The 27,998-nt window shown below is 37.0% G+C and overlaps 1 protein-coding gene across 1 annotated transcript; it reads right to left on the bottom strand.

Annotated features, from left to right (window-relative positions):
• On the bottom strand, nucleotides 1–27,995 carry LOC128638121 (cornifelin homolog B-like). Its single transcript, XM_053689985.1, has 3 exons — nucleotides 27,896–27,995; nucleotides 19,774–19,910; nucleotides 1–387 (listed from the first exon to the last, which is right to left on the bottom strand). The coding sequence occupies exons 1-3, from the start codon at nucleotides 27,993–27,995 to the stop codon at nucleotides 295–297; spliced, it is 330 nt and encodes a 109-aa protein (XP_053545960.1). The 3' UTR covers nucleotides 1–294.
• Nucleotides 27,996–27,998: the final 3 nt, after the last annotated feature.

The following is a 27,998-nucleotide window of genomic DNA, read 5'->3' as shown; positions in this document are numbered from 1 at the left end:
TTGATTTATTTTTATTTATTTAATGCACAGATTGTATTTAAATATGATATTTAAGCAAAGTGTAAGTTACACAAAGCAACACAAAATCATAGGACTCAGTAGGTTAGACAATAATGGTGCTAAATACAGTATGAAAATAGATATGTGCTGCTGATAAAATTAGTATATAAAAAATATAAGTAGAAGATTTGCTGGTTTTATATTCTGTACCACAGTGTCGAACCTAGAATGTCATTGTCCTTGATGAATATGGTTTTTAATACTTAAACAACCCTTACAACAGCTGTCTGGACTTCATTTCATTCTCCTCTTGAGCTCACGAGCCATCTGACAGAGTGCACATGGAGCAAGGAATGTGAGGTACACACAGTCGTTACAGATACTGCCCTGTAATACAAAGAACGATTAATCAACTGCCCAGAAAACAACAGAAAAAAAGATAGGGATAAATGATACAATTAACTATGTACTCAAAAAGATTCTGTTTTAAAGAGCAGCAAATAAACATGTAGGTATTTTTTTGTTTTTTAAAAAAATATGCATTAATTGCTGTTTAAACGGCTGTACCAGTGTCAGATGTGTACTTCCTCATAATTCTGTTGGTTTATGGGTATTAGCAGAAAACTCTTATCAACCAATGAGCATTAACAGGAAGTACATAAACAATAGTGCTTTAGAAAAATGTATCTGCCAATGAGCATTAGTAGGAACTAAACAGTTAAAACAGCTATATTATTTCCTATTTAAAATATATTTATTTATTTTTAAAAAAGTTTTTATTTCACATTTCACAAACAACAAATTTAATGTGTCTAGCTACAGTGTCCCTTTAAGATGGTTTTGAAATAGAGGCTACCCACAGGGAAAGAGAGAGTAAGAATAGAGAGAAGGGAGGGGTGGTGGCAGGAATACTATCGCCTAGATTTAGAGTTCTGCGTTAGCCATCAAAACCAGCGTTAGGGGGTCCTAACGCTGGTTTTTACCGCCCGCTGGTATTTAGAGTCAGTCAGGAAAGGGTCTAACGCTCACTTTCCAGCCGCAACTTTTCCATACCGCAGATCCCCCTACGCCAATTGTGTATCCTATCTTTTCAATGGGATCTTCCTAACGCCGGTATTTGAGTCTTGGCTGAAGTGAGCGTTAGAAATCTACCAACAGGACTCCAGCCGCAGAGAAAAGCCAGGAGTTAAGAGCTTTATGGGCTAACGCCGGTTCATAAAGCTCTTAACTACTGTGCTCTAAAGTACACTAACGCCCATAAACTACCTATGTACCCCTAAACCGAGGTCCCCCCACATCGCCGCCACTCTATTAATTTTTTTTAACCTATGTACCCCTAATCTGCTGTCCCTAACATCGCCGACCCCTACATAATATTTATTAACCCCTAATTTAATTAATTTATTGATAGTGTAGTGTTAGGTTTAATTGCAACTTAGGTTAGGATTTATTTTACAGGTAATTTTGTCATTATTTTAACTAGGTAGCTATTAAATAGTTATTAACTATTTAATAGCTATTGTACCTGGTTAAAATAAATCCAAAGTTGCCTGTAAAATAAATATTAATCCTAAAATAGCTACAATATAATTATTCGTTATATTGTAGCTATATTAGGGTTTATTTTACAGGTAAGTATTTAGCTTTAAATAGGAATAATTTATTTAATAAGATTTATTTTATTTAGTTAGATAAAAATTATATTTAACTTAGGGGGGTGTTAGGGTTAGGGTTAGACTTAGCTTTAGGGGTTAATACATTTATTAGTGTAGCGGTGAGGTCCGGTCGGCAGATTAGGGGTTAATAATTGTAGGTAGGTAGCGGCGACGTTGGGGGGGGGCAGATTAGGGGTTAATAAATATAATATAGGGGTCGGCGGGGGTTAGGGGCAGCAGATTAGGGGTTCATAGGGATAACGTAGGTTGCAGCGGTGTACGGAGCGGCAGATTAGGGGTTAAAATTAATATGCAGGGGTCAGCGATAGCGGGGGCTGCAGATTAGAGGTTAATAAGTGTAAGGTTAGGGGAGTTTAGACTCGGGGTTCATGTTAGGGTGTTAGGTGCAGACATAGGAAGTTCCCCATAGGAAACAATGGGGCTGCGTTAGGAGCTGAACGCTGCTTTTTTGTAGGTGTTAGGTTTTTTTTCAGCTCAAACTGTCCCATTGTTTCCTATGGGGAAATCATGCACGAGCACGTTTTTGATGCTGGCTGCGTCCGTAAGCACCGCTGGTATTGAGAGTTGAAAGGGCAGTAAATTATGCTCTACGCTCCCTTTTTGGAGCCGAACGCAGCCCTTCTGTGAACTCTAAATACCAGCGGTATTTAAAAGGTGCGGGGGAAAAAAGACACGCGTAGCTAACGCACCCCTTTGGCCGCAGAACTCTAAATGTAACCGTATGTTCTTAAAGGATGCATAAGTATGCTAGTTAGACACAGTATTGAAAACGGATCATCTGTGTTACAGTTGATCTTTTTTTGGTCATATACCCTGATATGAAATGTGATACATGGTGTGGATTCAGGATTATGGTCTGGTAATCAGAATTTATATGTGTATGTCATGTTTACAAATTGTGAACTTTTTAAAATATTTTTTTTTTCTTCTTAAAGGGACATGATACCCATATGTTGAAGCACTTGAAAGTGATGCAGCATAGCTGTAAAAAGCTGACTAGGAAATATCACCTGGACATCTCTATGTAAAAAATATATTTAGCTCAAAATCTCACACCCAACTGTAAAGAGACTTTAAGCAGCCAATCAGAATGCTAGTCCCAGGACTTGTAAGGGAGTGTGCATCTGGCATGTGCATTCACAGTCATGTTATTTTCCTATTTAGCTTAAGGAAGATTATTATAAAATCTCACACAATTTCCGTGAAGAGATGTTCAGGTGATATTTTCATGTCAGCTTTTTACAGTTATGCTGCATCACTTTCAAATGTTTTAGCATATGAGTATTATTATGTCACTTTAATATGTTGTCATATTCTCTGGTTGAAAAGTATGAATGTTTTTTAAATTGATGGCTCATACAAAGGTACATGAAATTGAGAGTTTGTTACAAGTTGAAAAATGAGGAAGACAGCATTTCAGTGAAATCACTAAATCAATCTGAAATTAATATTGCAGCTGCAATATAACTCCTGTCAGGATTAGTTCACTTGCATATGCACAAAACCTGAGAGGAGTAAAAAAATTCTTCATGTGCGCTTAACCCGAAGGTAGTTTTTAATACTTTAAATTCTTCACATAGAAAGAAAATGTTCATTTTATTTTTAAAATAAACAAATAAAAAATATTATATATATATACACACACATATGCTGTGTATGTGTGTATACATATACAGTATATATATATATATATATATATATACTGTATATATATATATATACACATCTATATGTGTATACATTCATATAGATATAGAAGTAAAAATATATATATATACTGTATTTAAATTAATCTTTTAATATAATATATATATATACAGTATCTCACAAAAGTGAGTACATCCCTCACATTTTTGTAAATATTTTATTATATCTTTTCATGTGACAACACTGAAGAAATGACACTTTGCTACAATGTAATGTAGTGATACATTCCTCATAGGGGTATCCTTTACGAGTCTAAGAGTTCTTGCAGGTTATAGAAAGTTTATGAGGCCTATCTATCAAAGTGTCAACCGCAAATACGCCGGAATTCTGCATCGTAATTGTTGCGAGATTGATCTGACCTAGTAATCAAAGCCTCAAGACCGGCAAAAGTTGAAATTTGTGACGTAACATACAATCTGCCGGTCTCAATCTGACGCAGATCGATGCTTACGTCATTACAGATGTTCCAAATACACATTTGGCTCTATTTGACACTTTTTCCCATTTATCAAACTTCTAACAGGTACGCTCGCGGCTATTCGGACGCAGTGTACCTGGTTTTCAATCTGCCACCCTTGAGGCTGCAGTTGCCATAGAAATCAATGGGAGTATGAAAGCACCGAAAGCTTATGTTCGATGCTGCAAGAAAGTGAAGCATACCCAATTCATTTCTATGGTAGAAAAATAGTTACATTTACACCTAACACCCTAACATAAACCCAGAGTCTAAACACCCCTAATCTGCCGCCCCCGACATCGCCGCCACCTACATAATGTTATTAACCCCTATTCCGACACTCCCTGCCCCCGCCGCAACATAAATTAAATTATTAACCCCTATTCCGCCGCTCCCCGACCCCGCCAAAACCTAAATAAACTTATTAACCCCTAAACCTCTGACCTCCCACATCACCACCACTAACTAAACCTATTAACCCCTAAACCGTCAGCCCCCCACATCGCCAAAAACTAAATTAAGCTATTACCCCCTAAACCTAACAACCCCGTAACTTTAAATTAAAATTTACAATATCCCAAATATATGCCTTAATATAAATTAAAACTTACCTGTAGAATTTAAATAACTAAATTAAGCTATTACCCCCTAAACCTAACAACCCCGTAACTTTAAATTAAAATTACAACATCCCAAATATATGCCTTAATATAAATTAAAACTTACCTGTAGAATTAAAATAAACTAATTTTAAACTATTAATTAACCTACGCTAACTATTATACTAAAATTAAATTAAACTAGCAATTAAATAAACTAAATAACGTATTAAAAAACCTAACACTAGTAAAATTATTTACACAATTAAACATTATTACAAAGTACTAAATTACAAAAACCAACCCCAAGTTACAAAAAATAACAAACACTAAATTAAACATTATTACAAAGTCCTAAAGTACAAAAAACATAAACAGTTATCGATGACGCTGTTATACAAACAATTTATTATTTCTAGCACACTGTACACGATCGCACACAGTGGAGCCTTTACGATTTATTTCTCTATTGATTAATTTTTAAATTTTTTTGATTTTGCACCTTCTGTTGATTTGTGTATAATTTTTTGTTTAATAAGTTTCTCAAGCACGTGCTCTTGCCTATAATTGAATATAACTGATATCATTTGCGCATCCTGTAACTGCACATGGACAGATATATTGCCAGGTACTGTATGCATGTTCTATTTAAAGTTACACTTGCATATATAATATATTTCTATGCCACACTTTAGCCACTCTTCTTATGAAAACGGCGCTCCTACTTTGCTCTTTGTATATTTAAATTACATCTCTCTCAGCCAAGGAGGTAAGCACTTACAGCTAGCATAATAGCTAGTACTCCCCTCCCCCCATAGATTAAGTATATGTATACTTACTTTTGTGTCACACTGAGATCCCGCTCGCCATGACTAGATATTTGATTATAGTATGTGAACTAAACAATGTAGAATGTACCCTGGTGAATGTATATGCCCCGAATGAGAAACAATGATCCTTCTTCCGACACCTACTCCAACGCATTACACAGATCAAATCACCTGAGACCCTTTAGTAATCAATAAAACACCCTAGAAATTTAAAGCCAGACCCAAAGATAGTAACCTAATCCAAGAGGTTCCAAAACATAATAACACAACATAATTTATTTGACTCCTGGAAGTGTCTCCATCCTAATGACCGGGACTATATGTTTTACTCCACAGCCCACAACTCCTACTCTGGAATAGATAAAAAATAACCTGAGCATATATCGCAGTGTGCCCATAGTCAGATCATGAAATGGTTACAATTAGTCTATCCCTTTCTCATCAGAGCGGAGGTTCTACATTGTGGCGACTAGCAGACTATTTAATAAAAAACCCATTGACAACATAGACTGCCACAGATCTACAGGAATACTTTACAATTAATGATAATGGACAGAGAGCCGGCGACATACTGTGAGCCTCAATGAAAGCTTATATGAGAGGGACTCTATTAAAAAGGGCAGCCCAATTAAGACGGGACGAGGGGGGGGGGGCAACTTTGGCACAACTATTTGGGGAACTGAGGACTTTAGAGAGGAAAAACAAGGACAATCCAGACAGTACCTTAGCTACCTGTATAGGCGAACTACGAACAGAAATAACTGAAAAAGAGACACAGAGAATTCAAGACAATGTACTCAGACTAAAAAAATTATATTATTACCAAGGCTCATAGACTACTAGCAAACAAATTAAGAGTCAGACTCAAATCATCCCGAATCCAAAAACTATAAGTAGCAGATAAGGTAGTATACTCCCCGAAAGAGATTGGAGAGGCATACTATAATACCCTATACAATATTGGAGCTCAAGAGGATACAGAGATGGTAGATCGGCCGGTAATTTCTGGATTTCTGGAACCCCTAATACTCCCCAAACTAGATAGCGATAAAATGACTCACCTATCTGAACCTATTACCACCAAAGAAATCAAAACAGCGATTAAACAGCTAAACCTCAACAAGGCCCCAGGCCCGGATGGGTATACGCCCCTTTTTTACAAAATTTACCAAAGAAAGGAAAAGATCCCCAGCTATGCCCAAGCTACTGCCTCATATCGCTCATAATAGTTAAACTATTTGCCAAAATCCTAGCCTTTAGGCTTAGTAAATTATTGCCGGATATCATCCACAGAGACCAAGTAGGGTTTATTATAAATAGGCAAGGTACAGATAGTACAAGACGATTTCCGAACATATTCACAGAGGCACATAAACTAGGACTCCCACTTGTGACCCTGTTGTTTGATGCTGATAAAGCATTTGACAGGGTATGGTGAGAATATATAAATGTTGTTATGGGAAAAATGGGCATACCTAAAGCATTCCAAACAGCGATTGGATCATTATACTCTAACCCAACGGCCAGAGTAAGAGGTCATGTCTTTTGCTCAGACTCATTCCCGCTTAGCAATGGTACACACCAGGGATGCCCCTTATCCCCCCTCTTGTTCACCATTGCTATTGAGCCCCTGGTGATAGCGATCAGACAGAACCCAGACATTAAGGGTCTGCATATCCATTGGATGGTGAGACTTCCGGCTGGAGGCAGAGCAGTCAAGTAGCTGCAGGTAGTTGCTGCTGCTCTGAGTCTCTGTGAGAGGCACTATTACAACGCCAGCCTATGCTGTTTCCCTTGGCTGGATTGCTGGATCTGGCTTGGGTATTTGGATCACGGATCCTGCATAGGAAGTCTGCCTAAACAGCCTATATGTGCATGGTGGCTGCTGCACGCCATTTCTTCAGACGCTCTGATACCTACCTATCTGGCCATTATCTAGGGTACCTGGCTACCCGGCAGTTCGTGGAACTGTCTGTGCTGGAGCTTACTTAGCAAGTTACTTGCAACAATTGAACATCTCCACCGTGGATCGTTGGCCAACCATAGGTATAATTAAAAACTGCAGTGGTCCACCAATTCATCTGGTTTTTGCTGGACGGAATATCGTGGGGTGTCACTGGCCGTGAACATGGAGCCCAGTCAGTTTGTTGGACGCCGAAGAGACCCGCATTGTGGCAGGCGGCCTCGCAGGGGTGCCGGGTCACACCTGTAACTCTTTGACTGAGCACGCTTTCTCCCTGGCCCTGTACGGTTGGGGTTTGTATGTCCCTTTACGGAGCTTCATGTGGAGTCGGGTGCACATCGGACTGTCTCTGAAGGCTCACAACAGTAAGTAGTGTGTACCCGCCTGTGTTGAAACCCCATTGTACTGAAGTACTTGTCAGGATTGTTGCGGGTTGACAACCGACCTTGCAAGTTTGTCCCGCAGGATATTAAATTGAATTCTTTCAAGAGTCACCGCAAGCTTACTTGGGAGGAATTGCACGTTTGTGGACTCAGATGTTATGTGACAAGAGGTAGTGAGCCAAGTGGGTCGGGAGCGAAGTTATCTACTAACAGGGTACTTGGTGAATTATCTGTACTTTGAAGCCCTGGTTACTACTATGCCCTGTGGGGTTTATTAAATATCTGCATATAACCCCTTGTGGGCTAGGCGAAGACGGCACTAAAGTTAAATTGTGTTCTGAAGAGAATAAGTGCAGATTAAGTATTTGAATTACATATACGCCTAGTTTGTGTATAAACTTTGCTCTGTGGGACCGACTATTTACTTGACATGGGAGCAGGCTGGAATTTATGCTTGCTGGTCTCTTGATTTCTTCTCATGGGAGCTTGAACAGCAGCTGGGTTATAAAGCATTATCTATAAAATATAACTGTGCACTGATATACATAGGACTTACATAAGGCGTTTTACATTTGGGCTGTTTAAATGACCATGTAATATGGCTATGATGGTTCCATGAGAAGGCTTGGATTATAAGTTTTGTGGTTACCTATTTAATCACATAACATCAGGAGTAATATCTTTTGTATCTTCATATATACCAACATTTCTGGGACTCTTGCCAACTGCTAAGATACAAAGTTTGCCCGTGCTCTGGCTTTGGGACTCATGTTTCAATAATGTTGCAATAATTTTGTTTAAAGTTTATATCATTGTGTCGGTCTTTATGACTGCCTCATGTGAAGGTTTATATTTCAGGCTTCTAACTTCAGTGTGGGTGTGTGGCTAATTGCAAGTATAGAATCTAAGTATAGAATCTAAGTATTCCACTATATATTGAATTGCAAAAAAAGAGAAAGGAAGGGGAAAGAGGAGAAAGAAAAAAAAAGAAGAAAAAAAGGGCATATAAGGTACTGCTCTGAGACCGATAACACTAAGCCTGATATATATTTTTTAGTGTTTAAATATTAACTATAAGTGCATCATCAGGTATATTTAACTATTATACACTGTGAATTTATATTGAGTGGTGCTGTTTATCTTTTCTACTACAAGTTTTGTAGTTAACCTATGTACATACACAGCTGAGGTGTATTGGTATTTGCTGGTGTATAATAGCTACAGTCCTAAGGACAGCATAGTTGAGGGCACATATTGTCTGTGGTTAGTAGATTTTAAGTGTAAGTATTAGCTAGAGGGAAAGTTTGCACAAAAGTTTTTTAAACTTCAAGAAACATTTTTGATATAGTGTGTTTTTTTTTTTATACAGTTTATAATCAAAACCACTTAGTGGTAGATGATTTCATCTCTCTGATTCCACTTCTCTGTGGCAGAGTTGAATGAGGTTTGCACAAACACCAGAAATTTATATATTAGAACACTAACAAAACTCATGAAGAGTATGTATTAAAGGCCTCACTGTGGTCAAAGATTTTTTGTGATAATCACGTACAAATATTAGGAATAGTTTACTGTGGTTAAGATGCACAAATATTAGGAATACAAATAGTAGAGGAAGTACAGTGTTGCAGTTTGGATTTTCTGGTTTTCTGAATAGAATTTGCCCAATAGCAATTTTGCACAAACATTAGAAATATAAGCATCATAGTTGTCCCAACACTAGAAGCATAAGCATTCTGATATAGTTTTGGTTCTCTGCGCATATGATAGGGATGTAGCAAAGACTATGCAGAGTATATATTGCAGTTCACATTTGAATTAAAAGACGTTAAATTAGACCTTGAGACTTGCAGAGCCCTGGTTTATTTTAGGGTCGTTGTCTAGCACTCCTCCTTGTTTCTCTCTGTACCATTAATAGGTCCCGGGGATCTTTTTGGTCCATGGACAGATACATGCTCAATAAGAGCTCACCATACAATATGCCTCCTAAGCCAAAAGACAAAACGGGGGTAGCAGGAATCTGGATTCCAGTATCGATACATCCCAAGAAAAAGGTATTACTAATCCCATGTGTAATAATATGGTAGAATTTGCAGCAGAGGTTGCTAAAATTCTGACCCCTCAATTTGATTTGATTAAACTTGAGATCAGGAAAGAGATATCTAACCTTACGGTAGGGGTCAGGCAGTTTTCCACAAGACTAGATGAAATTGAAAATAGAGTCTCTGACCTGGAAGACAGATATAATGTACAGGATCCGATAATAGATGCACATAGTAAAATGATCGCAAATTTACAAGCTAAGATTGAAGATCTTGAGGATCGCTCAAGACGTAATAATCTGAAAGTGATTGGCCTTCCCGAATCGCCAGAATTCCAAGATTTGATGGCCTTTGTCTCAGTTACTTTACCACAAGCATTGCAAATTCCAGTTCCTGCTACCCCCTTCCAGATAGAGAGGGTGCATAGGATAGGGTATCGTAGAGACAATAGTGAGGGCAACAGACCAAGGCCGGTGATATTTAAATTTATTAACTTTCAGGACAAATTATTGTACCTTAAACACTATAGGAAATGTAATCCCTTTGCACTAGGCAGGTTACTAATCTTTCAAGATTTTTCATCTGAAACCTTATCCAAAAGAAGAGACATGTCTTCTATGGCAGGCTACAGAAGGAAAACTATAATATCAAACTGATCTATCCCGCAAAATTAGTTGTGATGAGAGAGGGAATCTCTCACATACTAAATAATGTTATGGAAGCCGAGACATTTTGTAGAGAAGCTGGAGTACCTTAGGAAAATGTTGGTTGATAAATGGTACAATGGCTGATATTAGACTGCAGAAATAGGAGATATTTTAGCTTTATGTTTATTAATGGTCTTTGTCTTTCCTCTTTTTTTTCTTTCTCTCTTTTCTTCCCCTTCTCCTCCTTTCTTCTTTTCCCCTCGCCCGCCCACCCGCCTCCACCTTGCTCTCCTTGCCTTGGGTTCGGAGTTGACTATCTCACTCGCATTTAAAGGGATTCAATGGAATCTAAGTTGAATTGTGTTTCTTGGAATGTGGGCGGGATAACCTCCCCAATCAAAAGGAAATCTATATTAAAATACCTGGGGAAATTTAATCCTGACATAGTCTTACTTCAAGAACTTCACTTAAAACCACCAGAGATTCCTAAACTTAAAACTAAATGGGTTGGGGAGGTTGTCGCTTCCCTTACGACTCTAGGAAAAGAGGAGTTGCTATACTCTTGAATAAAAACTTGGAGTATCAGATACTAAATACCAAGATAGACTCAGAGGGTCGTTTTTTAATTCTGGAAATATGTGTAAATAAGGTCAAATATATATTTTGTAACATTTATGGGCCTATTTCAAGTCGATCAAGAGTTTTGGACGTCTTTAACAGTTAAATTACATAGATACATAGGTCAAAATCTAATTATTGCTATTTAATTTATTAGCAAACTCCACCTTGGATAGCTTTAAAAGGAAGAAATCTATAAATGCCAGGGATAGGAAAGTGCGGATTCTACAAAAATTCTGCTCATATCTAGGTCTCATTGATATATGGCGAGTTCAGAATCCGGATGGTCGTGCGTATACATGTATGTCTCAAGTACATCAAACATTGTCCAGAATTGATGATTTTTTAATTTCAGAATCATTACTTAAATGGAGGTGGGAGGCTAAAATCGAGGATATTATAATTTCGGATCATGCGGCCATATCATTGATTTGCAACTCTGACATAAGAAGTTCGGGTAATAATAATTATATTTACTTCCCCAAGCACCTGAGCAACAATATTACCTTTCAGGGTTGGTTGTGCCAAAAGTGGGCAGATTTTTCCAAAGATAATGTAAACTATCTTGGGAAAATTGAAGTGTATTGGGAGGCGGCCAAAGCTGTATTACATGGGGAGATTAAAAATTACATGTCACACTGGAAGAAAAAATTTTGTCATATTGGTAGACAACTTGCCAATCAGGTCAAAAATGCTTATTGCACCTATATAGACAACCCGATAAAACGTCAATGGGATTTATATGTGAGAGCGAAGGCACTTTGAGATATTCACATTAAACAGAATAGCGCTAAAGAAGATCTTAGATTAAAAGCATTATATGGTGGTTACACTGGAAGATCTGCAACATTTTTAGCTAGGATTGCTAAAACTACTGCTAGGCAGGCTATCCCGGCGATCAAACAGGGTCATAACAGATACACTAATTATTCAGATATCGAGAAAGTGTTCTATAATTTTTTTCAAGAGCTATATAAAGCAGAATCCTATAATATTTTAGAAAAAATTGAATTTTGGAATAAGATCAAGGTGCCGAAACTATCACTAGAAGCTTTGACTACTATTAATGCCTCTATCTCAGAGGATGAAATTTTATGTGCCATTAAGAAGGCCAAGTTAAATAAAGCTCCTGGACCAGACGTGCTGCCTATAGAATTCTATAGAATCCTACAAACTCAAACCTTACCCATTTTGAATGAACTATTCAATTTTTATTTTTTAGAAAATACTACTTGTTCACCATATTTTGCTGCAGCGAACATTTCTTTAATCTTGAAGAAGGATAAAGACCCTGAACTACCAAGCTCATATAGGCCTATCTCAGTTCTCAACACTGATTACAAGCTGTTAGCTGCTATTCTAGCTAATCGATTGAAGCCACATATCTGGGACTTAATCCATGGAAACCAATCTGGATTTATGCCAGGGCGGAACCCTGTAAGGAATATGAGGAAGTCGTAGTACTTATAGAATCTCTCTGGAACAAACATAGGACTGCGGGATCTCACGTGATGCAGGATAAAGCTATACTAACGGTCGATGCTGAGAAAGATTTTGACCGGATTGGTTGGGACCATCTGTTTTTTTCTTTAGGTCAATTCGGGCTTTCTGGACATTTTAGTAACTATATTAGATTAATTTATAGCTCTCCCACATTGGCAATCATTATTAATAACATGATCTCGCAAAGTTTCACCTTACAGAGAGGGACTAGACAGGGTTGTCCACTCTCCCCTTTGCTTTTTAATATCTGTTTAGAACCTTTAGCTATACTACTCCGTCAGGAGTTAGAAGGTATTTCATTGGCGGGTGACAAATTGGTCCTCCTGTTATATGCTGACGACCTATTACTATTTTTGTCTAACTTTAGGAAGACACTTCCAATACTGCAGAACATCATCCAGCAGTTTGGAGCAATTTCAGGTTATAAGGTCAACATTCTGAAATCGGAATTGCTATGGCTGCATAGGAATCCGGCACTTAGAATTATCCATCCTTTCTCGGAGGTATCCCAAATTACATATTTTGGTCTTAGACTTTCCAAAAACCCATATGAGTGGTACAAGGTTGAATCACATACCATGTTTGGAACATTGTTTGAGGAAGCTAGAGGAGTGGACTTCCCTGCCTATTTCATTATCATCCTGTGTGGTTATGATTAAAACGATAATTTTTCCTAAACTTTTATATATTTTTCAAAATTATTATGCTTAAGAAGGATGTTCTCAAGTATAAAAAGTCATGCTCTAGATTCCTATGTAAGAATGCTAAACCACAAATTGCCTCCCATTGACTTATGAATTCAAAATTGGCTGCTGGATTAGTGCTACCTAATATCCAAGCATATAATCTAGTCACCTCGGCTAGATTTGCTATAGATTGGATAACCGAAAAAGATCAAATCTCTACATTCAGATGGGAGTCCCAATTAGTGGCACCTTTCCAATTAAAGGCGCTACTTCATTGTCCTTTGACTGCACTTCCTTCAAACGTATTCTATTTATCTATGTTTAAAAATGTTATAGTAGCTTGGCAAAAATTGTGTGTTGAACTGGATTGCACTCCGTACATATCTCATTATTTACCTATATGTGGCAATCCTAATTTTAGTCCCGGATTGTCAAATAAGATTTTCAAAGCTTGGGAGATAAAAGGGCTTAAATTAATAAGTCAAATTGTGGGAACAGATGGTTATCCAATAATGTTCACAGAATTACTCAGTAAGTTTGATCTTGCACCACGTGAATTCTATGCGTACCTTCAAGTACGTCATTTTCTGTTAGAAGTACTCCAAAATTATGGCACAAATTGGTCACTGGGTGAATTGCAGAATAGGATATCTAGTTATTCAACTGGACTTTATTCAATCTCCCCAATATACTTATTGTTAATCCAGAAATCATCTACGTTGCAAATTAATGATATGGTAGCAAGATGGCATAAGAGGTTTTCGAATATAAATGATCAGATTATTATTAAGTTATCTCACTCCAGGAATTTTGTCCAAGTGGTACAAAACTAAGGTGTTCTGCTCTAGATGTAGGGCTGCAGAAGCGGATTTATTCCACTGCTTTTGGCAAAGCCCCAAAATTTTGCAGTTTTGGCAAAAAATTAATTATTGGATGAATGCAGTTCTACATCTGGATCATCAATTGGAACCTTTAGAGATTTTTTTCTTGGTTAAGTTTCTAGGTGTTTCTAAAAATTACAATCTTATAAATACAGGTAGATTCAATGTTGTCTTACAGCGCTGAAAGCGTGGACCTATAGCTCCTGTCTGTAGTGGGTCCCCAGATACCCACTTGTAGAAAGATGTGTCAAATAGTGGTTAGAAAGGAGCACCAAATAGTGGCGAGGTCTGATGCGATATAGGTGTAAAAATATAGTATTTCGTCTGAAAAAAATGTGGTATTTCGTCTGAAAAAATGTATAGCACTATGGCTCAGCTACAATTATGGTGGTTGTGCTGTATAGATGTATAGGTTTTAAAATCTAGATTTGAAATCTAAGAGTGGCACAGTTGGTACATAAAAGTATTTAATACATATTAAACATTTAAAACAAGGGTATCGTTTAAAATATACTTTAGCAGAACGGCAGGAAATAATGTATAAAAACACATAAACATATAAACATCTATAGAAACACGCGTGTTTGGCTTATTAGCTGTATGTATAATGTCTCATGGAGATCGTCTCATATGTAATTGTAATAGCATAGATCAGAAAATAATAATAATAAAAAACAAATAATGTCCAATAATCCCTTCTCAAAGTTAAGAGATATATAAAAAAGGTTTTCCCATGTGTATCCAAAAAATGAATAAACTGTCCAATTTAAGTGTTGTCCAAAACCGTGATATAAATGAGTAGTGCAAGTCCAGCAAATTCAAAAGTTCTATTAAAAAAGGTCTTCAAAAAACATTTAAAAAAAACATTTAGTGGAGGTAGATAATCTGAAAGTTCAAAAAATGGTGACCAAAAATGAATCCGTGAATTCAATCCAAAATAATGATAAGGGTAAGTCCATACAAAATGTAAAATATCCAAAAGGTAAAAAACCAAAAAATAATTACTTAGGTTGTGCACAAACTAGTGAGAGTGATCCCTAAAAGGGGTCTTTTGTGGAGGGGTTATACTTCCATGTAAAGAAAAATTATTTGTTGTATGAGAAGCAGAAAAAATATAATGAATGAATATAAAAATAAGAATAAAATAAAAATAGGCAAAATACAAAAATGGAAATAAAAATAATCCTAGGAAATCTTCAAAACCTGAAAATAAAGGATAATAACAATCGTGTGATACTGTATTATAATTCAATAATCAAGGAATAAATAGCTCACCATAGCTCTGTCAACGCGTTTCGGCCCACAAGAGAGGCCTTTATCAAGGCCTTTACCTTGATTATTGAATTATAATACAGTATCACACTATTGTTATTATCCTTTATTTTCAGGTTTTGAAGATTTCCTAGGATTATTTTTATTTCCATTTTTGTATTTTGCCTATTTTTATTTTTATTCTTATTTTTATATTCATTCATTATATTTTTTCTGCTTCTCATACAACAAATAATTTTTCTTTACATGGAAGTATAACCCCTCCACCAAAGACCCCTTTTAGGGATCACTCTCACTAGTTTGTGCACAACCTAAGTAATTATTTTTTGGTTTTTTACCTTTTGGATATTTTACATTTTGTATGGACTTACCCTTATCATTATTTTGGATTGAATTCACGGATTCATTTTTGGTCACCATTTTTTGAACTTTCAGATTATCTACCTCCACTAAATGTTTTTTTGAAATGTTTTTTGAAGACCTTTTTTAATAGAACTTTTGAATTTGCTGGACTTGCACTACTCATTTATATCACGGTTTTGGACAACACTTAAATTGGACAGTTTATTCATTTTTTGGATACACATGGGAAAACCTTTTTTATATATCTCTTAACTTTGAGAAGGGATTATTGGACATTATTTGTTTTTTATTATTATTATTTTCTGATCTATGCTATTACAATTACATATGAGACGATCTCCATGAGACATTATACATACAGCTAATAAGCCAAACACGCGTGTTTCTATAGATGTTTATATGTTTATGTGTTTTTATACATTATTTCCTGCCGTTCTGCTAAAGTATATTTTAAACGATACCCTTGTTTTAAATGTTTAATATGTATTAAATACTTTTATGTACCAACTGTGCCACTCTTAGATTTCAAATCTAGATTTTAAAACCTATACATCTATACAGCACAACCACCATAATTGTAGCTGAGCCATAGTGCTATACATTTTTTCAGACGAAATACCACATTTTTTTCAGACGAAATACTATATTTTTACACCTATATCGCATCAGACCTCGCCACTATTTGGCGCTCCTTTCTAACCACTATTTGACAAATCTTATAAATACAATTATATTAATTGGGTGTAATCTCATTCTAAAACAGTGGAAGTCATGTTCAGCACCTAAAATTTCACACTTCAAAAATGCGTTAACCGTACAATACACGATAGAGCAATTCAATCTGCCATATCCATACGAAGAACATTTGGCCCCGTTTTTTAGGAAATGGGAGAGATTCATTTTGTTATTACCAATATCTTGTCAAAAGAAACTGATCAAACCTTTTTGTAACTCAGTATTTGTTCAAGTAAACATATATGCCGGTCGTTTCCCTGAATATTGGCTGGAAGGGTGAGGGGAGGGCGGGGTTGAGGCGCAGGGGTACCCTCTTTCCTTTTTTTTTTTTTTTCTTCTTCTTCTTCTCTTTGTGTTGTTTTGTTTCATTTTGATTTGTTTTGTTTTGTTTGGTTTGGTGTTGTTTGGTTTTGTTTGTACGCAGTTGATTTGAATTATCGCTTTGCATATGCAGATGTGTTGGTGTATTATAAAACCTATTAGATTATATATAGATAGATAATATACGCAGGTTGATTATTAACATCGATGATAGATTGTAGAGGAGTGTTCTGTAAATGTGATATTTTTCTTCTGTTACTCAGGCATGTGTAAATGAGTTGAATTTATGTCATTGTTTAATAAGTGACAATCTGTGTCTAATACATGTTTTTATTCTTTGTTATAAATAAAGATTTAAAAAAAAAAAAAAAAAAAAAAAAGGGTCTGCATATCCATGGTACATAACAAAAATGTAGTCTCTTTGCTGATAACTTGACGGTATTCCTCACAGACCCAAACACCTTTCTGCCCCCTCTCTTAGACCTATTCAGGTTTTTTGGTACTCTTTCGTTTTACAAGTTTAATGTAGAGAAGACAGTGGCTTACCCCCTGAATCTCCCTGAAGCTCAAATTAAATCCCTTCGGAATCAATACTCATTTAAATGGAACAGGGAAGGAATCAAACATTTGGGAGTTCAACTCTTGCATGATCCGAAAAAAATAATTGAGCGAAATCATAATCACATATTACAAACCTTAAAACATGACCTTGCACTCCCCAGATATAAAGAGATATCATGGATGGGGAGAATCTCTGCTTTTTCAGATAATGTTGCTTCCGAAGCTTACCTATCTATTTAGATGCCTACCCTAAAGAGTACCGAAGGTACTAATTGATAAATAACAATCCCTCCTGAACACCTATGTCTGGGTTAAAATTCACCCTCATATCTCCCGCACTATCCTTCAGTCACCAATTGATAGAGGATGCCTAGGGCTACCCAACTTGAAGTACTATTATGAGGCAGCCATGTTGACACACATATCCAATTGGTGAGGTTCTGGTGAACGACCCAGATGGTGTGAGATAGAACAGGTATCATTAACATATAATATTTACCTCTCGGACCTCATTTGGGTCCCTCAGCACTGTTTGTCAACACTTCCTCTTACCAATGTAGTGATAAAAGAATGCTTAAATTTATGGTATAAACTTAGACACTCTCCACAGGTTGCTCCTCACTCCTTCCCAATCGAGGGAATCAGAGGCCTAGTCTTAGGACTGCAAGAGTCAAACATAATGGATCCAGTTGGCTTACGCATTCTGAAATGAAATCAAAATTTACTATTCCTCCTAAACTAGACTTTGAGACTATAGGTTTCTGATCTCTGATACGTAGTTGGGGATATGATACTACAGCGCCTATGGACTTAACTATATGGGAAAATAGATGGAAGGCAGGACTGCAAGGACAGAGATCTCTGACAGTACACTATCTATCAATGCCTCTTAGACTGTTCAACACTACGTAGAACCCATAATATCTTAGCATGAGAAAGAGACCTCGAACATGATATAGATCCTAACCAATGGTCCATAGCTATCAGAGTAACTAAGTCTGCTATACACTGCATCACACTGTTTGAACTCTACTACAAACTACTGACTAGATGGCATTGGGTCCCTAGTAGACTAAATAGGGTTTCCAACACTAATTCATTCCTGTGCTGGAGAGGCTGTGGGAACAAGGGAGATGATATCCATATATGGTGGGATTGCCCACGTATACAACACCTTTTGGAGGGAGATACATTGTGTATGTGCACGGATTGGACTCCCATCATTACGTAGCCCAGCAATGTGTTTACTACATCTAGAACTCCCCAAAATTACCAAGGCGAAACAGCATCTATACATACATATCATGATGGCAGCCAAATTGTCATTAGCGAGGCACAGGTAGTCCCCACGATACATAAAGTATCTGAAATAGTTGCATATATTAGGAAAATGGAGGAAGCAGTATCTATAAACAGAGGAACATTAAACCTCTATTCAAATATTTGGGGACCTTGGAATTCCATCTTCACTCACCCAAAAAACCCACGTTAAGATCCCTCGCCCAGACAGCACCTACTTTGAGAGTTGTTTATAATTTTTTTCTTTCTTTCTACACTTTCATCCCCCCTCCCACCCCCTTCCAAAATATATATACCAATATTGTCGATGCAAATGTTTCTGTTGTGAAATGTTTTTTTCTTTCTTATTATTGTTACTGATAACACTACACTAATTTAAATGTGTAGCTTCAGCTTAAAGAGAATCTCAGGTAATAACAACTTTATCCCACAACGGGATTATGGACTCTCTTTTCTTTATTCTTCAACAATTCATACTCAGTTACTGAAACTGACTATGAATTGTATGAAATATGCTTCTATAAGGAAAATCAGGCATATATCTAAACAGGCTTTCCCAGCTAGACAACTGCATCTTATAAAAACCTGTTTACTATGTAATGTGGAAAATGTAACCTAACTTGTCTAGCTTTACAGTTTTTGTCGATTGTAATATGTAATATAGTGCCTCAAATAAAAAAAATAGTGTAGAGAGAATAGAGGATTAGAGTGTTAGAAGAGTAGAGGAGATTGCATGGAGAAAATGAGGAGGAGAATGCTGGGCGAGTAAGGGGGTGCTGAAAGTTTCAGTGGAATAGAGTGTGGAAACATAAGAGCAATAGAGTGTAGGGAAAGTAGTAAAGTAACAGGGTTCTGGAGGAGTGAGAGGAGGAGAGTGCATGGGCAGATAGGGCAAGATGAGGAGGGCACTGTGAAAGTAAGAGGAGGAAAGTACAGGGGGCGAATTAGATGAAGAGGGTACTAGGTGGGTGTAAGTGAAATAGAGTGTAGGAAGATAAAGAGCATTAGTGATTGGAGAGTAAGTGGAGGAGAGTGAATAGGCTTTAAGAAGAGGAGGCTACTTGAGTAAGAGGAAGAGAGTGCAAGGGCAGTAATATGAGGAAAGTGCTGGGGGAGTAAGAGGAGGAGAGTGTAGGAAGAGTAAGAGGAGGAGAGTGGCACACAACAAAGCTAGAGGCAGAAATTATATGGGGATTTAGTAGTGTAGTAAGGAAGACAAATAAAAATTACTGGAATGTGGTAACGTTCTCTTATCCCTGTTCTTAAAGCAAGTGTTGATCCAAACAGCACTGGTAGGCAGCAGCATTCCCCATAAGCTGAGGCAACTTTACAAGCCAAAATAGGTGGGCAAAATGCTCCTAACAGACCTGAAAAGAGATAAGAAAATTCAGTTGACTATGTAGACAAAAAATGCAGTTAGTGTTTCCACATGTATTAATGTACATAGAGGTCACTGGCCAAGATACTAAAACTTCTCAAAGATTTTCAAGAAATTATTTTTGGGCAAGTTTCCAGAGAGGCAATCTTCTGCTCTTTCCCAGAACCTTCACCTGGGCGCTAACTACGGTTTCCATATAGCTACATATCAAGGGTGGTAGCTGGTATTGGTGGGGGGATATTATTTTCTACTAGTTAGACCTGTTTTTTTTATTTAAAATGTTTAACTTTCTTGTTCACCCTTACAAATGTTTAACTTGTAATGCAATATTTAGGAATCTAGAAATTGTTGGAACAAAATCTCTTAAAGGACCACTCAATGCAGTAGAATTGCATAATTACCAAGTGCATAATAAAAAGACAATGATTTAACACTTAAAAATTCAAATAAGCAGTAGATTTTTTTTCTGACAAATTTATTTTTTCTCCCATTTTCCGCCCTCTGCATCATGCGTCAGACCAGCCAATCACAAACTAGTATATGTATACCCTGTAGGCTTGTGCACATGCTCAGTAGGATCTTGTTCCCCAGAAAGTGTGTATATATAAAGACTGCAAAATGTGATAATGGAAGTAAAGTGTCTTAAAGCTGCATGCTCGATCTGATTCATAAAAGTTTATTTTGACTTGAGAGTCCCTTTAAGGGATATGAAACCCAAAAAAGTTTATTTTGTGATTCAGGCAGTGCATACAATTTAAAAAAAAAAGTTTTCAATTTACTTCTAATTACCAAGTTTGCGTTGTTCATATGCTATTGTTTGTTGAAGAGATACCACGGTAGGAGTCTACAACACTAAGTGGCAGGAAATAGCGCGGTCATCTAGTGCTCTTGCTAATGTATAACATTCTTACATATAGTGCTCCAGACACGTGCACACTCCTGAGCTAAAGTCAACAAAGAATACCAAAAGAACAAAGACAATTTGATAATCGAAGTGTAAAATTGCATGCTCTATCTGAATCATGAAAGAAAAAAATAATTTGTGTCTCATGTATAATTTCACTTGTTGCAGAGTCTTCGTAAGTATTATTTTAGTGTTACAAAGTTGACTTCCCGACCCCAATGAAAACCGTTATCACAATAAACTCAAACAGGGGATTACTGCTTGGCAAAACTAAATATATACCATGTTGGTTCTACTTAAAGGGATACAAAAACTGCTTGATCAGGTTTATAAAAAATATTTGGGTGAAAAAATGTACTTTAATGTCGCTGGAATTAGGATTGTTGGCCTTTAAGTCAGCACATCTGTTTTATTTCTGGTCAAGAAATGTAACTGAATCTGAAGCAAAGTAATTATGATAAGTTAACCATAAAACTCTTAAAGGGACACTGTACCCAAAAATTTTCTTTCGTGATTCCGATTGAGCTTGAAACTTTAAGCAACTTTCTAATTTACTCCTATTATCAAATTTTCTTCATTCTCTTGGTATCTTTATTTGAAATGCAAGAATGTAAGTTTAGATGCCGGCCCATTTTTGGTGAACAACCTGGGTTGTCCTTGCTGATTGGTGGATAAATTCATCCACCAATAAAAAAGTGCTGTCCAGAGTACTGAAACCAAAAAAAAGCTTAGATGCCTTCTTTTTCAAATAATGATAGCAAGAGAACGAAGAAAAATTGATACTAGGAGTAAATTAGAAAGTTGCTTAAAATTGCATGCTCTATCTGAATCATGAAAGAAAAAATTTGGGTTCAGTGTCCCTTTAAGTTCTTTTGTAAGGGGGACTATATTAAATGTGGCATAGGTCTGTCTATTATTATGCAATCTGGGCATATATTTGGTAAAATGGTTAAAGATGAGTTCTCTGACAAAAAATAAGGGAGGGCATTTAACTGGTGTGGATTATTTGTGGGTTCATAACTGGCAAATAAGTGAAAGGGGAATGAACTGGTCTGTCTACTGTAATAATCTATTATAAACAATTGGGCTCTATGTAAAGGGGTAGTTAGGTGGTTTGGATCTGGTCTGAAGTCTGCTCTGTGGAATCATAATAAGTATACTCACACTCCATAAAAACATTTCTGGCTCATTTTGTGTGTGTGTGTGTGTGTGTGTGGGGGGGGGGGTTGACTTCAGATTCTGAACACATTTCTGTTACATTTTTTTATATTTTTGTGCACAGAGAAAAAATGTTTTTGTTCTTTATCAAGCATCATATTTTTAATTTAACCTGGGGCATCACTAATACTAGATTCACCTTTGCTTTAATTGTTATATTTTTATAACGTTAGATAGGGAGACCTGATATCTATTCAGAGAACTGATCATACCTTATTTCTCACCTCCCTTTAATGGGACACTAAACCCAAATTTTCTTTCATGATTCAGATAGAGCATGCATTTTTAAGCAACTTTCTAACTGACTCCTAATTATCAATTTTTCTTTGTTCTCTTGCTATCTTTATTTGAAAAAGAAGTCATCTATGCTTTTTTTGGGTTCAGTACTCTGGAGAGCAATTTTTTATTGGTGGATGAATTTATCCACCAATCAGCAAGGACAACCCAGGTTGTTCACCAAAAATGGGCCGGCATCTAAACTTACATTCTTGCATTTTAAATAAAGATACCAACGGCTAGATTTGGAGTTTTGTCGGTAACGACCCGAAAAACTAACGCCGGCTTTTTTCTGGCCGCACCATAAAAATAACTCTGGTATTGAGAGTCCACAAAAAGGCTGCGTTAGGCTCCAAAAAAGGAGCGTAGAGGATTTTTAACGCAGCTTCAACTCTCGATACCAGAGTTGCTTACGCAAGCGGCCAGCCTCAAAAACGTGCTCGTGCACGATTCCCCCATAGGAAACAATGGAGCTGTTTGAGCTGAAAAAAAACCTAACACCTGCAAAAAAGCCGCGTTCAGCTCCTAACGCAGCCCCATTGTTTGCTATGCGGAAACACTTCCTACGTCTGCACCTAACACTTTAACATGTACCCCGAGTCTAAACACCCCTAACCTTACACTTATTAACCCCTAATCTGCCGCCCCCGCTATCGCTGACCCCTGCATATTATTATTAACCCCTAATCTGCCGACCGGACCTGAGCGCTACTATAATAAAGTTATTAACCCCTAATCCGCCTCACTAACCCTATAATAAATAGTATTAACCCCTAATCTGCCCTCCCTAACATCGCCGACACCTAACTTCAATTATTAACCCCTAATTTGCCGACTGGAGCTCACCGCTATTCTAATAAATGTATTAACCCCTAAAGCTAAGTCTAACCCTAACACTAACACCCCCCTAAGTTAAATATAATTTTAATCTAACGAAATTAATTAACTCTTATTAAATAAATTATTCCTATTTAAAGCTAAATACTTACCTGTAAAATAAATCCTAATATAGCTACAATATAAATTATAATTATATTATAGCTATTTTAGGATTAATATTTATTTTACAGGTAACTTTGTATTTATTTTAACCAGGTACAATAGCTATTAAATAGTTAAGAACTATTTAATAGCTAAAATAGTTAAAATAATTACAAATTTACCTGTAAAAGAAATCCTAACCTAAGTTACAATTAAACCTAACACTACACTATCAATAAATTAATTAAATAAACTACCTACAATTACCCTAACACTACACTATCAATAAATTAATTAAATACAATTCCTACAAATAAATACAATTAAATAAACTAGCTAAAGTACAAAAAATAAAAAAGAACTAAGTTACAAAAAATAAAAAAATATTTACAAACATAAGAAAAATATTACAACAATGTTAAACTAATTACACCTACTCTAAGCCCCCTAATAAAATAACAAAGCCCCCCAAAATAAAAAAATGCCCTACCCTATTTTAAATTACTAAAGTTCAAAGCTCTTTTACCTTACCAGCCCTGAACAGGGCCCTTTGCGGGGCATGCCCCAAGAAGTTCAGCTCTTTTGCCTGTAAAAAAAAACATACAATACCCAAGCCCCCCAACATTACAACCCACCACCCACATACCCCTAATCTAACCCAAACCCCCCTTAAATAAACCTAACACTAAGCCCCTGAAGATCTTCCTACCTTGTCTTCACCTCACCGGGTTCAACGATCTGTCCAGAAGAGCTCCTCCGATGTCCTGATCCAAGCCCAAGCGGGGGGCTGAAGAGGTCCATGATCCGGCTGAAGTCTTCATCCAAGCGGGGCAGAAGAGGTCTTCCATCCGATTGAAGTCTTCATCCAAGCGGGATCTTCTATGGTCATCCATCCGGAGCGGAGCGGCAGGATCCTGAAGACCTCCGACGCGGAACATCCATCCTGGCCGACGACTGAACGACGAATGACGGTTCCTTTAAATGACGTCATCCAAGATGGCGTCCCTCGAATTCCGATTGGCTGATAGGATTCTATCAGCCAATCGGAATTAAGGTAGGAATATTCTGATTGGCTGATGGAATCAGCCAATCAGAATCAAGTTCAATCCGATTGGCTGATCCAATCAGCCAGTCAGATTGAGCTCGCATTCTATTGGCTGTTCCGATCAGCCAATCGGAATTCGAGGGACGCCATCTTGGATGACGTCATTTAAAGGAACCGTCATTCGTCGTTCAGTCGTCGGCCAGGATGGATGTTCCGCGTCGGAGGTCTTCAGGATCCTGCCGCTCCGCTCCGGATGGATGACCATAGAAGATCCCGCTTGGATGAAGACTTCAATTGGATGGAAGACCTCTTCTGCCCCGCTTGGATGAAGACTTCAGCCGGATCATGGACCTCTTCAGCCCCCCGCTTGGGCTTGGATCAGGACATCGGAGGAGCTCTTCTGGACAGATCGTTGAACCCGGTGAGGTGAAGACAAGGTAGGAAGATCTTCAGGGGCTTAGGGTTTGGGTTAGATTAGGGGTATGTGGGTGGTGGGTTGTAATGTTGGGGGGCTTGGGTATTGTATGTTTTTTTTTACAGGCAAAAGAGCTGAACTTCTTGGGGCATGCCCCGCAAAGGGCCCTGTTCAGGGCTGGTAAGGTAAAAGAGCTTTGAACTTTAGTTATTTAGAATAGGGTAGGGCATTTTTTTATTTTGGGGGGCTTTGTTATTTTATTAGGGGGCTTAGAGTAGGTGTAATTAGTTTAAAATTGTTGTAATATTTTTCTTATGCTTGTAAATATTTTTTTTATTTTTTGTAACTTAGTTCTTTTTTATTTTTTGTACTTTAGCTAGTTTATTTAATTGTATTTATTTGTAGGAATTGTATTTAATTAATTTATTGATAGTGTAGTGTTAGGTTAATTGTAGGTAATTGTAGGTAGTTTATTTAATTAATTTATTGATAGTGTAGTGTTAGGTTTAATTGTAACTTAGGTTAGGATTTCTTTTACAGGTAAATTTGTAATTATTTTAACTATTTTAGCTATTAAATAGTTCTTAACTATTTAATAGCTATTGTACCTGGTTAAAATAAATACAAAGTTACCTGTAAAATAAATATTAATCCTAAAATAGCTATAATATAATTATAATTTATACTGTAGCTATATTAGGATTTATTTTACAGGTAAGTATTTAGCTTTAAATAGGAATAATTTATTTAATAAGAGTTAATTAATTTCGTTAGATTAAAATTATATTTAATTTAGGGGGGTGTTAGTGTTAGGGTTAGACTTAGCTTTAGGGGTTAATAAATTTATTAGAATAGCGGTGAGCTCCAGTCGGTAGATTAGGGGTTAATGTTTGAAGTTAGGTGTTGGCGATGTTAGGGAGGGCAGATTAGGGGTTAATACTATTTATTATAGGGTTAGTGAGGCGGATTAGGGGTTAATAACTTTATTATAGTAGTGGTGCGGTCCGCTCGGCAGATTAGGGGTTAATAAGTGTAGGCAGGTGGAGGCGACGTTGAGGGGGGCAGATTAGGGGTTAATAAATATAATATAGGGGTCGGCGGTGTTAGGGGCAGCAGATTAGGGGTACATAAGGATAACGTAGGTGGCGGCGCTTTGCGGTCGGCAGATTAGGGGTTAATAAGTGTAGGTAGCTGGCGGCGACGTTGAGGGGGGCGGATTAAGGGTTAATAAATATAATATAGGGGTCGGCGGTGTTAGGGGCAGCAGATTAGGGGTACATAAGGATAACGTAGGTGGCAGCGCTTTGCGGTCGGCAGATTAGAGGTTAATAAGTGTAGGTAGCTGGCGGCGACGTTGTGGGGGGCAGATTAGGGGTTAATAAATATAATATAGGGGTCGGCGGTGTTAGGGGCAGCAGATTAGGGGTACATAAGTATAACGTAGGTGGCGGTCGGCAGATTAGGGGTTAATAAAAATTAATCGAGTTGCGGCGATGTGGGGGGACCTCGGTTTAGGGGTACATAGGTAGTTTATGGGTGTTAGTGTACTTTAGAGTACAGTAGTTAAGAGCTTTATAAACCGGCGTTAGCCCAGAAAGCTCTTAACTACTAACTTTTTTCCTGCGGCTGGAGTTTTGTCGTTAGATGTCTAACGCTCACTTCAGACACGACTCTAAATACCGGAGTTAGAAAAATCCCATTGAAAAGATAGGATACGCAATTGACGTAAGGGGATCTGCGGTATGGAAAAGTCGAGGCTGAAAAGTGAGCGTTAGACCCTATTTTGAGTGACTCCAAATACCGGCGGTAGCCTAAAACCAGCGTTAGGAGCCTCTAACGCTGGTTTTCACGGCTAACGCCAAACTCCAAATCTAGGCCCAAGAGAATGAAGAAAATTTGATAATAGGAGTAAATTAGAAAGTTGCTTAAAATTTCATGCTCAATCTGAATCATGAAAGAAAAATTTTGGGTACAGTGTCCCTTTAACTTGTCTTTGACTGTTAATTACTACAAACATTTTAAATTTGTAGCAAATTTGTAGCAGTTTTTCTTTCCTTATGGTTCTGTGAAAAGGTTTTGCTAGAACTACAGCAAAACTTATGATTGATTTGTCTTTAGCAGAAAGATTACACCTGGTTACTTCTGGTGCCCTTTGGAAAAATCAAATATATCTGTAAGATAAGGGAGATATTTAGCTCAAAAGTCAAATTATAGCATTGTTTCCTAATAATAATAATGGGCTTATTGTGCTTGTATTACCCCTAAAAATAAAACTATAGAATTTAAGTAGAGTTTTCTGACTATTAATTCCAGGATCAAAGGTACAAATAATTTAAAAAAATGTGAGTGGAAAATACTAAACCTCACAAAGCCTATACAGGATAAGGTAGCAAAATGGTTTATTTGACTACAAATTATCATAAAAATTATATGTATTAAATAAAGCAATTTCTCACTCAGATGTACTCATACTAGTACATTTCTGGTAATAACAGTGGGCCTGTAATAGTTGGCCTCTACGTACTTGTGTTTCAAATTTCTTCTCACAACACTATAAAATATATATAAAAAAGAACTATAAAGTATTTGCTGTTTGAATATTTTTAATACGAAGCATTTAAAGGAAAAAAGAGCACCTCTAGTCTTGCAAATTTGAAATGCTATAAACACAATCATTTCTTGTTTGATGCTTTTATTTTTCAATGGCCAAATTCCCCCACCATTTGTCTTATCTGGAGGAGTCAATGCGGACTTGTTACCGAACTTGTTACTGGAGAAAACCTGGATTGCCACTGCCATATTTGCTAAAAAAAACTTGCTATGTTTTGTATGTCGAAGGTTGCAAAATCTGCAGTGTGCACTTCCAGTTCTCACAATTGGAAAACTCCCATTTTTCAAAGGAAATTCAAGGAAAATATGTCAAAATAAATTATGCAAAGTTTTTCTTACAAAATAAAGTATTTTGTGGCCCTTTAATCACAAAAGTATAATATGTAGGGCTAGATTACAAGTGGAGTACTAAGAGCTTTCATGTGAACACTGACACCACCAGAAGTAACGTTTTTTGCACAAGCAGGTTAGTGCTCATATTACAAGTTAAAATATTTTTTTTTGCACATGTCTAGTGCCACTTACAGGTGCCCTTGTCATCACAGCAGTCCATAAGTTCAGTACTCCACTGGCTGACAATATGCCCCTGCAACACCTGAGGTTGTGTAACAACTGGAGAAGCCATTTT

Source organism: Bombina bombina, chromosome 8, assembly GCF_027579735.1.
Source record: "Bombina bombina isolate aBomBom1 chromosome 8, aBomBom1.pri, whole genome shotgun sequence".
Classification (NCBI taxonomy): domain Eukaryota; kingdom Metazoa; phylum Chordata; class Amphibia; order Anura; family Bombinatoridae; genus Bombina; species Bombina bombina.
This window is presented reverse-complemented; position numbering and strand designations above follow the sequence as displayed.

Coding starts and splice junctions, on each gene's coding strand:
- LOC128638121 (XM_053689985.1), bottom strand. CDS start 27,995: ATGGCTTCTCCAGTTGTTACACAACCTCAGGTGTTGCAGGGGCATATT. Junction 19,911..27,895: donor CTGTGATGACAAGGGCACCT/GTAAGTGGCACT, acceptor ATCTCTTTTCAG/GTCTGTTAGGAGCATTTTGC. Junction 388..19,773: donor GAGAACGTTACCACATTCCA/GTAATTTTTATT, acceptor TTTGTATTACAG/GGCAGTATCTGTAACGACTG.